The sequence below is a fragment of the Triticum urartu genome, chromosome 6, assembly GCF_003073215.2.
Source record: "Triticum urartu cultivar G1812 chromosome 6, Tu2.1, whole genome shotgun sequence".
NCBI classification, from domain to species: Eukaryota; Viridiplantae; Streptophyta; class Magnoliopsida; order Poales; family Poaceae; genus Triticum; species Triticum urartu.
Window position 1 is genome coordinate 122755267 of NC_053027.1, and position 11960 is coordinate 122767226.

At 48.5% G+C, this 11960-nt stretch overlaps 1 protein-coding gene across 2 annotated transcripts; it reads right to left on the reverse strand.

Annotated features, from left to right (window-relative positions):
* Positions 1 to 5766: 5766 nt before the first annotated feature.
* Positions 5767 to 11059, reverse strand: LOC125516805 (homeobox protein knotted-1-like 2). Of its 2 annotated transcripts, none has more exons than XM_048682111.1 (6): positions 10629 to 11059; positions 9846 to 9966; positions 6853 to 7043; positions 6610 to 6741; positions 6392 to 6528; positions 5767 to 6302 (listed from the first exon to the last, which is right to left on the reverse strand). In XM_048682111.1, exons 1-6 carry the CDS (start codon positions 10926 to 10928, stop codon positions 6263 to 6265), a joined length of 921 nt encoding a protein of 306 aa, XP_048538068.1. In that variant the 5' UTR covers positions 10929 to 11059; the 3' UTR covers positions 5767 to 6262. The 2 variants fall into 2 exon arrangements, with proteins under 2 accessions (XP_048538068.1, XP_048538069.1); XM_048682112.1 differs by having other exon boundaries at positions 5767 to 6291; positions 10629 to 11058.
* Between the last annotated feature and the right edge of the window lie 901 nt (positions 11060 to 11960).

Genomic DNA, 11960 nt, shown 5'->3' on the forward strand with positions numbered 1-11960 from the left:
TCACTAATAATATCATCCATGATGTATCGCAAGCGATTAGTAATAACTTTGGCCGCGATCTTGTAAAGGACCGGGCACAAAGCAATAGGACGATATTGTGAGATCGACTGTGGGTGTCGTACCTTGGGAATAAGAGTGATGCTGGTATCGTTCAATCCCGACGGTAACTCGCCCCCCATTTAGAAAATCTAGTATTGCCAAAGTCACGTCATTGCCGAGCAAGTCCCAATGCCGCTGATAAAACCCTGCAGTAAAGCCGTCAACACCAGGGGCCTTAGATGGAGCCATTTGGAACAAAGCCACTTTGACCTCATCTGCGGTGTATGGCTTGGTAAGATCATCATTCATGCCCTGAGTCACTTTGACGGGCACATGAGATAATAAGTCGCTAGCCTCAGAAAAACCTTGCGTTTGATACAAGTTCTGGTAGAAAGCTAGCACCTCGGCCTTGTCCTCTCTTTCAGTTTCATATACTGTACCGTCTGCACGTCGTAAGCCATGTATCTTGTTCATTCTCTTGCGCTGGGCAGCTTGTGCCTGAAAGTAGGAAGTGTTCCGATCGCCCTCGAGGAGCCATGGAACCCGTGAACGCTGGCGAAGCCACACCTCCTCTTGGTATAGCGCTTCCTTCAGCTTCTTTACAGTACTTTTCTCCTCATCTGTTGGTCCCACCCCCATGGTAGAGCACCTGATGCGGTCTAATCTCTTTTGAAGTTTCCTGACCGTGTGTGCCAAGCAACCAAATTCCTTTGAACCCCATGGCTCAAGAATAGACTAGAGGGACCCCAAGGCCGATGCAATCCCCTGGAGCCCTGGCGTGTGTTGAATTCCCCGCCAAGTATCACATACCAGGCGATCGTAATCCGAATGCGTCTGCCAAACATTCTCATAACGAAACTGTCTCTTAGCCCGTGGCCCGTAAGATAGCATATCCTTAATCTCAGCTACGACAAAACAGTGATCAGACTCAACAGAGGGGAGATGTCTGACCCGTATATGTTGAAAAAGTTGCTGAAAATCTTCATTCCCAAAAGCTCGGTCTAGGCGTGCCTTTACATTTGCTGCACCTGCTTGCTGGTTGTCCCACGTATATGGTGTACCTGACCAGCCTAAACCTTGCATGGAAACCTCATCCATAATAGTCCAAAACGCTCTCATGTGTGTTTCCGACCTTGCTCTTCTGCTAAAGTGTTCGGATGCATAGAGAGTTTCATTAAAATCCCCCATACACAGCCATGCTACATGGGGTATAGCAAAGAGAGTGCGCAGGAGCTGCCAGCTTTCACCACGATCTGAAGCTCTCGGCGCCCCGTAAAAACCAGTAAACCTCCATACCGAAGCACTCTGATTGTTACTATGAACCACCACATCAATGTGACACTTGCTGAAATTTTTCAACTCAACAGTCACATCACGTGACCAAAACAGACCAATGCCACCACCTAGGCCGACACTGTCGACTGCAAAACACCGTCCAAAACCGAGGGTAAACTTCAAAGCCTCAACTCTTTTAGCTGGAATTTTCGTTTCCATCACAAAGAGAAGAGTGGGTCCTTCTAGCTTCACTATACTGCGAAGCTCGCGAACTGCCTCGGGGTTCCCAAGCCCCCGGCAGTTCCAGCTCAAGCATGTCATTATATCGGGCAGGACCGCGGCGCGGTCTCTGCCGAATTCTCTGGAGTGGGCTTCTTTTTCTTTGGGTCCCGTACAAAGTCATCACCTTCCACTTCATTGCTAGCAGAAGTCTCACCATCCTTGCCAACAGTATCACCTACATTGGCTGTACTCGGTTCCCCATCTGTGAGCAACAAGGTTTTCACCACCGGTCTGTATACTTGGTTCGGAGCATCTTTCCTCTTTGGTGGAGGCCTGTGCTTAATCGGGGAAATAACCTCTTCCCCCGGCTCCTTATTGGTGCTTGAGTTTCTAGTCGTTGGCTTATTGCTGTCACCCTTCTGTGGATCCTTAGAAGAATTATCACTACTCGGTGACTTCCGGGACTCGTCAGGAGCTCGTAATTTTGGGCCGAACGGGAGCTCTCCCTTCTCGTCCCTAGAACCAGGAGTTGGGCAATACAAGTCTGAGTGCCCTAACCTACCACGGGAGAAACAGAAGTAAGGTATATTTTCATACTGGATATCGTACATATCTACCTTCTTCCTCCTGGCAGAGTCTATCAAGATCCAACGCCTGATCGGCTTTGCAACATCGATGGAAATTCTCGCTCGCAGAAACCCACCATTGTGGTCAAATTTAACTGAAAGAGCGTTCTTGTCTATCTGTTGAGCTATTGGTTTCCACCATGCCTCATCACGCAAATTGTATGGCAGGTTAACAACCCTAGCCCATACTTGCAACTTATCAAACTTCACCTCATCCGGCCTCATGCAGTCATCAAATTCCGCTAGCACCACCGCATTCTTATTGATATGCCATGGGGATCCCCCCCAAACACGATCCCTATCTCTCTGGTTCTCAAACTCTGCCACAAAGATGTTAATCCCGGCAGATCTGAACTGAAGACCTCGTGGATTTACCTATGCCGGGCGCAGGGCGTTGGTGATAGTCTTTATATGGAGTTGATTACGGTGTAGCACCTTACCAGCCAACAACCACTTCCCCGATCCGTCCTCGATGCGATCATCAAGTATTAAAGGAGTAGCCTCTTCCTCGGAGATATCAAGTTTCCCTAGAGCTTCCTCCAGTTGTTTCCTGGCCGCGCGGCCCGCGAGAGGGTCGCTCTCCGGCGCCGCCCCCGCCGCAGAGGTGGATCCTGCCATGCGCAAGTACTCCCCCTCGACGGATCTCTCGCACCGGCGATAGATCACCAGACGAAGGCTGTTTCCACGTCCAAACCCTAATCGTCTCCGGCGCCGCCAGAGGTTTTAGGGTTAGGGGAAAAACGACTAGAAAGAGTCAGTCCGTTCCCCGCCGTTCGTCCGTGTGTACATACAGTGCGCTGTGCAACAGAGAATGTCTGCTTGCATTTCGTACTAGTAGTAGTTTATAATATTATGGTATTAGTTTGTTTGACGAGTAGCCGACCGGTTCAATGTGTAGGGCAAGCAGGTGTCGTGGTCCGGATCCCGCGCCGCCTCATGCTGGCCGAGGTCGTCCGGCAGGTCGGCGGCTCGCCGGCGGCGTACGCGACGCAGTGGCTGTCGGACGGGTACCTGGCCACCGTGCAGACCATGGTCCCCCCTGCGGTGCCACCCTTGGTGCAGGACCGTGCTGCGGGTGGGGGGTGGCCGGGGCCGTGGCCCGCGACGTGTGCGCTGCGGAGGAGGGCGCCGCCGACGCGCTCATCCGCCTGATGAGGAGCAGGCACGGCGTGCAGATCGACGACGCGAACTGGTCCCCGGCGCCGCGCCGTGCCGATACGCGCTGGTTTGCCGGGAGGGCGGCCGCTGTGAATGTTGGAGCGTACGGTAGATTCGCTTCGCAGTGGTGCCGTTCGTACGACGAGGCTCGTCTCGGTCGGGGTGTTGGCGTATCCGTGTGGTGATGTGTGGTCATGTGCGATGTGTTGGAGAGTTATTTATCCAAAATCATCATATTTGAGGCCAGGGTAACAGGTCAATATCAGATTTGAGTCAGGTCACAAAAAACCACCGGTTCTGAGCCTAATACGTAACGTGGAGCACTGACGGGCTGATTTAGCCGCGAAAACAGCGAAACCGACATGTGGGACTCACCTGTCGGGCCGATGTGGCATGTCTACATGGATAAATTTGCTGAGGTGGCGAAAGGCCCACCTGTTGGCCTCTCTCTCCCCCAAGCACCTTCTTCCCCACCAACCCAGCCATATCCAGCGCCGCCGCCGGAGCCTTACCCCGGCGAGCCACGCCACCACCAGAGAGCCTCCCCGCCGCCCTAGCGACCTACCGTCTGCCGTCCCAGCCACCTACAACCCGCCGCCACAAGCCACTGCCCCGGGCGGGATCCAACCCCAGCCGCACCTCCAGCTCTTGTCCGCCCCGCCACCCAGACCACTGCCGAGCCGCTGCGGCTAGCCGTCCAGGGCCGCGCCGCGACGCGGAGGGCTTCACCTGCGTCAGAGTCAAAGGCACGGCCGCGCGTGCTAGGAGGCGTCTCGATGCCGAGCACCTCTCTGGGTCCAAAGGTCGTCGGCACGCTTCGGTCTGGGAAGCCACCACGGGGCACCGCCGCGAGCGTGGCCGTGGCCATGGTGCTCCTTGACGGCGCGCGCGGCAAGGGCCGCGCCGCGAGCACGGACGTGACCAGCACGCTCCACCACGGAGCACCCCCGACCAGGGCCTTTGGCTGTCACCGCGAGCACGAGCGCGGCCAAGGCCAATGGGCGGGCGCCGCGAGCACGAGCACGGCTAGGGCCTCCGGGCAGGCGCCGCGAGCACTAGTGAGGCCAGGTCTCGGGTGACCGCCGGCTAGCAAGGGCAGCGAGCGGCGCTGGCGGTGTGCAGTGCATGGATGTCGGTACACGCACATTACCTGTTTGTTGAAATGTCCAGGAGGAAAATGCCCAGGAGAAAAAGGAAAATGGAAAAAAGATAAACACTTGAGTTATTTACAGGTGGGACCCTCGTCCGACTCAGCATATTGTCCACACAAGCACGCCACGTCAGCCTGACAGGTGGGTCCAACTTGTCAGTTTTACTGTTTTCGTGAGCTTATCAGACAATCAGTGCTCTTCGTTAGTCATTAGGCACATAGTTAGTGGTTTTTTGTGACCTGGCTCAAATCTGGTACTGACCTGTTACCCTAGCCCCAAGTGTGATGGTTTTGGGTAAATAACTCTGTGTTGGAAGAGAGTGTGTGTGTGGTTTTATGAATAAAAAAATAGTATGAATAATGTTAGTGTTTTCATGAATAGTGTTGATATATGTGATTGGTTGTAAACGTCGTGATGCTTTTGTCTTTATATCGGGTGCATTTTTTTCCACCTTAATACTGTTTCTTAGTTTAGACGGAAGAATGCTGTTTCTTTTTTTTTACGACAAAAAGAATGCAGTTACTTAGGGGTTCCAGTGAATCGAGAGGTTTAGTTTATTTTTTCTTAGGCCAACACACTTTATTAAGCTTGCATGCCTGCAGGTCGACTCTAGAGGATCCCCGGGTACCGAGCTCGAATTCGCCCTATAGTGAGTCGTATTACAATTCACTGGCCGTCGTTTTACAACGTCGTGACTGGGAAAACCCTGATTGAAATTTCTTACTAGACCTTGTATCTACTCCGTCTAAACTAAGAAATGTGATGCCCTTGCGCTTGCAATGGACGCCAGAATGGCGGAATCCGACGATTCTACTTCGCTTCTTCGCAATGGATCAGGGCAATGTCGACAAGAAGCTTGGGATTTAGTTTGGTCGGTTTTAACGGTGGAAATTATTTAGAAACCGCCATAGCCAGCAAACCTTCCCTGAGAGCATGGCATTTGCAAATGTTTTTAATGGCAAGTTCTTTAAGCAGACGTTGCAGTATTAGCTTGCGCCGTACTCCAGGTAGGATATCATGCGTTGTTGCAGTATAAGCTTGTCTGGCCGTATCTGCTGCCTCCCAGAACCCAGCAAAGTGTTGCGTTTGACAATCCAAAGTCCAAACACAAACATATATTGTTTTAACCAGTGGTTACACATTCAGTTTGGTTAATCAACACAAGACAACTCAATCCACAAAACTACATATACTACTCTTATTTACATGTAATGTCACCTCAAGGCAGAACGGATGAACCACTGAGCAGAGCCACCACATTCACAGGTACATATGCAAGTTATCATCCGTATATGTGAGCTTACAAATACTACTGCATAACTTAGTCGTGCAAGTTATCATCCGTATGTATGAGCTTACAAATACTACTGCATAACTTAGCCTTCCACACTTCCAATACATCTCAAACAAAACGGTTTCGTTCCAGACCATGCCACACCGTGCATCACACCCACAGAACACCCAATCCGTGTCTGTCTAACATATTGTTACATGATGAATCGAATATACAAGTACATACACCAACACAATGCCCCCTTCCGTTCCTCGGTTATACAACACAGGCTTACACAAATTACATCAGCAAAACACTCACACTGTACATCCGGAGTCGCTACCACCTTTGGTCAACTATTATTGATACCTTCTTTGCGTTTGAACTTGCTTGTGAACGGGTCGTCTTCGTATCTAGTTGCCCCACCAGAAAGAAAGAGGAGAGGGAGAGAATATACTGCAGCAATCTTCATGATAAAAGTATAGTTTACATCTAGTTTGTTTCATCTGGGACCCGGTCTACCACGATTGCTCCGTGCCGTCATTACCTGTAACGTTTCTTTTTTTACATGCATAAAAGGAAGCCATAAACAAGAATGTGCAAGGTTGTCAAGGATAAGGAAAAATATGACTTTTCCCGTATGCTACCTTTTCTTCTTGGTCTTTTCGCTAGAGGAAGCTGTGTTGCTGCTGTGCCAGTTCCTTTTGCGTTGGTTGATGAACCAATTGTTAATCTGCTTCAGTTGTAACCCCGTCTCCTGCACCAGGCGAGCCTTGTCGTCTTCCTGGATGGGTCAGGCAGGAATTGTTCGTCATGGACAGAAACTAATAGCAAGATGAAGCTTGGAAATGGTAGTGTCACGTACGGTAGGGTACGGCCACTTGGAATGAGCTTGCCACCAGGCTTTCAATGTAGCTGCAGTATCCCCGGGAAGTTTACCAGCTCTCCTCTTGCGCATGATCTCCTCCCTGATATCAACCAGCTTTTCTTTGTACCCCTAGAGGTAGGAAGTTTTTGTTAGTCAACGAAATGTTTCCGTCAAACATGATGGTCACTCTTCAGCCATGAATGATGCAATGAAGCACTTTTTAGGCTGCAATGTTATTACCTGTTTAAGCTCACTCTTCAGCTCATGTCGAACACGTTCAATCAAAGACCGTTCACCCTCGGTCAATATCAGGGGACCAAAGCCCATACCATCTGACCCATCGTTTCCATCAAACATGTTGGCCTCACTATCGACCTGGTTATCTTCATCATCAGACATAGTCGCCCCAGTGCCTTCACCAGGAGATGCCCCTGCAGGATCAATCCACAGAAGCACAACTCAGTTTCCCATGTATTCTATTTCTGATAATCAACACTTCCTTATCCTCAAAAAACATGTGTTCTAATTGTAAAACATATAAACATCTGAAAGACTAAACCATCTTAAGAAATGTGCAGATTAAGTTCCAAAACATTAAGGTATGCAAAGTGAATTCTTATATACATAGTCAGCCCTGTGACTGAAGCTGTGATTGATAAAAACTGTTGCTGAAACCTCGAACATGACAGTAAAATTATGCCATCTGTGGCCCACAAAGGCACACAAAACGGAAAGCCGAAAAACATACAAGCATAGGTCAAATTTAAGTTATGGGAAAGAAGACTTTGGCAGGCAGACCAGAGCATCCTAATCATTCATTCATCACAACAGATTAAAAGTTCCCTCCCAAATATGCTCGATACTTAATGCATGCTAAACAAATCCAGACTAACTGTTGATATCTATTTCATGAATGGGTCTTGATTTCATAAATAACTTAAGTAGATTAAGTAATGTGGCTTCCACATGTGCACTAGCTAGTATACCTAAGAAGATACACCCTTTATATTGTATTGTAAGGACAAAGCCTTTATATAGTAATTGTAAGGACAACGATTTTCCTGCCTATTTTTACAATAATAAGACGTGCATGTTAATTTACTGATGTTTTCGTTGTTTCCCTCATTTATCAACCTTCCCTTCTCCTTAATTAAAAGTACCAATTCACTAGTAATTGCCTCTGCAAATTCCAAGGCGTTTTATAATTTGAAACGCAGGGCGTAAGTATAATAACATATGGTCATATCTGTGGTCATGAATGGTACTTTGAGTGTAACTTAATGTCATTTTGGCAGCTGTAAAGAGGTAAGGCGGGGAGGGGGGAAGGGGTCTCCTTTTCTCTTTAATTTTGCTGCAAGTTGCCTGCATAAAGTTCAGCTGGCACAGGAAAATGATTTATTTGTTGGGCTAGTACCACATCTGATGAATTCAATATCGGCCTGTTGTGTAGGTGGAGGTGGAATTTAGCGAAAAGTGAAGGGATGTGGCAGGAGATTTTGAGAAAGAATTAAAGCAATTACAATCTAGGATTTGACAGGTTGCTAGAAGTGCTGCTGATACAGCATGTTCGGCTGATTTGGTAAATGACATATCTTGGTATCTGCTTAGCGGAGTTATGAAAATAGGTAATGAAAGGCAGACTGGCTTCTGGGATATATACTTGGCACGGCTACAGGCTTCTGAGCCAAAACAATCCTGACCTGTTTGCAATCAGTAATGATCTTGGATGCAGTGTCAGGCAAAGGGCAGATAAGAGGGTGGCAATGTAACTTTAGGAGATGGTTGGGGGGACATTTGCAAGGACAGGCTGCAGTACTGCGAACTGAGCTCAGGGTGGCTCTGAACGAAAATGCAGCTGTACCCTGCTGGACATGTATGCAAGCGGACGGCGTCCGCGAAACAAAAATTGCACTAATCTTCATTACTTTAATAACCGTGTTAGTGCAAACTTTCTGTTCGCGGACGGTCGAGGACATGCAGACGCCGTCTGCTTGCATCCCTAAGGCCAAGCTGGCAAGTTCACTGTCTATAAGCACGTATCAGACTATGGTCCTGATTGACATTTAAGCATCTTTGAAAAGCCAAAATTCCAGAAAAGATTAAAAATTTGGTTCTGGCTGATCTGGCATAATCCCATAGTAACCAATGACAACATGGTAATAAGGCCATGGGCAGGGGACCCTCTGTGTGGCGTTTGTCCTCAACATGAGAGCATCACCGCTTGTACTTTGGCTGGCCTGCTGCTAAATGCATGTGGTGTTTGGAGCAGATGGATTGGTGCAGGGGCAGGCCTGGTGTTTCTCAAAGTATTTTTGGTGGATACCCAGAAATCTTCCTGCCAATCAGAAGATCCAGATTGTTGGCCTTGCAGCATTATGCTGGGATATGTGCAGCTTAGATAGAGCTTGTTTTAAAATAAAAAATTAATTAGATCACCAGCGGAAATAATTTGCTACTCGTGCAGTTGTGATATTTCCTGTTGTATTGGGCAGGTCTTCAAAATGCCGATGATCGAGCAGCCCTAGGAATGGGGGCGGTGGCACTGCATCTTCAAGCGCCTGCCCCGCATGATGATGGTGTGCATGAAGCTGGAGGTGAAAACCTGCATGTTACTCATCCTGGGCCTGCTGAAGGAGATGGTCGTGTGATCCTTCTCATGGTGCACTTGATGACCGAGAGTGTTTTGATGGATGCTCGCTCTTGCTGTTCATGATCCTGAAAGTTGCTGGTTGGCTTAGGTGTTAGGCATCTTTTGTAGACGGTGTTGGCTGGAGTGCCGTTTTTGCAGCCCTTGGTGCTTTATGCCTCTCTGGCTGTAAATCTAGATCGTACCTCTAGTGCTGCTAGTGTTAGGGCGGTAGCTGAACTACTTTTGTTTTCTGTTTTTGCACTGGATCTCTGCACCGTTATCGGTAAGATAGTGGAACCAGGTCCTTTCTTGGATCGTAAGGAATACAAGTATAATAACATACAATGGAAGCTCATAAGCATCAAAGGTAGGCCTATGATAGTTGGAAATTCCTTAAATCAGTTAATCCTATCGCTCAAAGTTTACAGTGTGAAACCTTTTTAAATTTTAATTATGTTATCCGTCTGATATCCATTTTTCTTTCACTTTTCACTTCAGCCACCACGCTTTTTGGTTTCCACATTATAAATAACTACATACTATATACTGGAGAATTTCTGCTACTCTGCTCGAGCAATATACATAGATAAATGCTTTCATTTACCTGTTAGACTTTGTAAGGATTGTTCAAGCTCCCAACAACCCATCACTGCTTCCATTGCATGAACACGTACATGCTGCTGGAGTTGTTCTTTAAATGAACAGAGAAGCAATACATAATGTGTCTACAAGCCAATGAAGGATAATTAGAACCCATAAGAAGGATTGTACATAGAAAAATACATTATGCTAGATGTAAGCAACATATTCATTTCTTAGAAGATATACAAGTTTCAGAAAAGTAAAGGAAATTCTAGTCATGCGACATAAAAGCATTTTAGATGATCAGTAGCCGTAAGGGCACTACTAAAGAAGATCAAAGTAAAGACAGAAATGGGCAATTCATACAGGCGAGCAGGTACACTAGTATGACATTTCAGGTGTGCCAAATAAGCTGTTAATACCACAAAAAGGCCCACCAATGACCCATGGCGTATCTATACTACTTCAACAAGTATGGTGCCACTATATCGATGAACCTTAGCATAGAATATATACTGTATCTGCTTTGGTTTCATTTCTCATTCATACAAACAAATTGATAAGGCTATTCCAGCATCGTTGTTACAATAACCAGCAGTCTCTAGTCAGATCGACCCTCCCAAGTTCACCATAAGGAGCACATCATAAATCCATCACTAGCCCTACTCAAAACCTATGCAAAACTTATCCCAATTTCTCCCTATTCCTAATTCCTATTGTTCACACGAAGCATATACAGAAGACATGTACGGCACCCAGCGGCAACGCGGGAAAAAACAGGCAGGGGCGCGAAAGCCATAGGTACCATGAAGAGGTCGAGCTCCTCGCCACCGGAGGGCCCGCCCGCGGCCGCGGCGGCGGCGGCGAGCGGGGGCGGGCGGGCCGCGATCTGCGCGTCGATGCGGGGGAGCTGGTCGACGGGGGTGGCGACGCGGAGGCAGGCGACGTGGGCCTCCAGGAGCCGCTCGTACAGCGGGTGGGCCGCGATGGCCGCCTTCTCCCTCTCCCCGCCGCCGCCGCCGGGTGAGAAGCTAGGGTTTGGCGACGAGGCGGCGGCCGCCGCCGCGTCCATCGCGAGCCCGTGGTCCGGGTAGTGGAACGACATCGAGCCCTCCGTCGCCGCGTCGTCGGGTGGCGAGGGGGAGGGGGGGCAGGCGGAGGCGGGGGCGGGGTGGGGGCGGAGGCGCTCGGGGGGGAGGGGATGCGCAACGACCTCGGCGGTTGTGGGTTTTGGTTGGTGGGGGTGGGAGGGACGGGCGGAGTGGATGACGGATGGCAGGGTGGGTTGGCGTCCTTGTCGCGGCTGACGACTGTCCGCGAGCGGGCGAGACGACGAGCTCGTCAAAGTATGTGAGGTGTGGACTGCAGAGACGTGAACCCTACGGCGTCGATACCGACGAGGAGATACAGCTGCTGGCCGGCGTGGAGACCAAATTACTATTAAAAAATTCCATGGAAAAAAATACCTTTACTAGATTGAAGTAAATTCAGACAAGCCAGGAGATCATTAATAAGCTACTCCCTCTGTAAATTAATATAAAAACATCTAGATCACTAGTATTCTAAACATTCTTATATTAGTTTATGGAGGGAGTAATTAATAAATGAGATATTGAATGTAAAAAAATCCATGGAGAAAACACCTTTAGAAGTTTTGGAACTTGTATTGTATTTTCGGATCGATAAAAAACTAAAGTCAGATCTTAAGTATTTCGGTCGAGTGTTGTAATAATCGTTGGATTGTTTGCATGAATATTGACCAGGAGGAGTGGCCACGTCACATTTTGAGATAGTTCGGTGTCCTAATTTTTCAGAGCAAATGTTTTCGTTCCAGTCTCTCTCGCTCTTACCTAAAGTGTTCCACGCCTCAACCACCCACTGCATCCCACTCCAATCCTATCTTTTTTTCTCTTAGGTGTGTGCTCCCGTCCCTTCCTCTTCTCTCTCTTATGCGGAAGAGAGCAGGGGAGTTGCCGAGGTGTTCCGACCCGCATCTGACGAATCCCGTGTATTTTCAACGATTTTCCGATGAGGAGGATGGGGAAGAGAGGAGGCAGTGTTGATGGCCAAGGTGATCCGGCGTCATGTCTGATGTTAGCGACAACTAGGGAGAAGGATGATGGCGGAGGTTGCCATG

Bases quoted from the DNA above. Each gene is read 5' to 3' on its own strand.
- LOC125516805 (XM_048682111.1), bottom strand. From the start codon at position 10,928: ATGTCGTTCCACTACCCGGACCACGGGCTCGCGATGGACGCGGCGGCG. The intron at 6,742-6,852 runs GTAATAACATTG...TCCTACCTCTAG, and splicing joins TGAAGAGTGAGCTTAAACAG to GGGTACAAAGAAAAGCTGGT. The intron at 6,303-6,391 runs GTAGCATACGGG...ATGTAAAAAAAG, and splicing joins GAAAAGACCAAGAAGAAAAG to AAACGTTACAGGTAATGACG.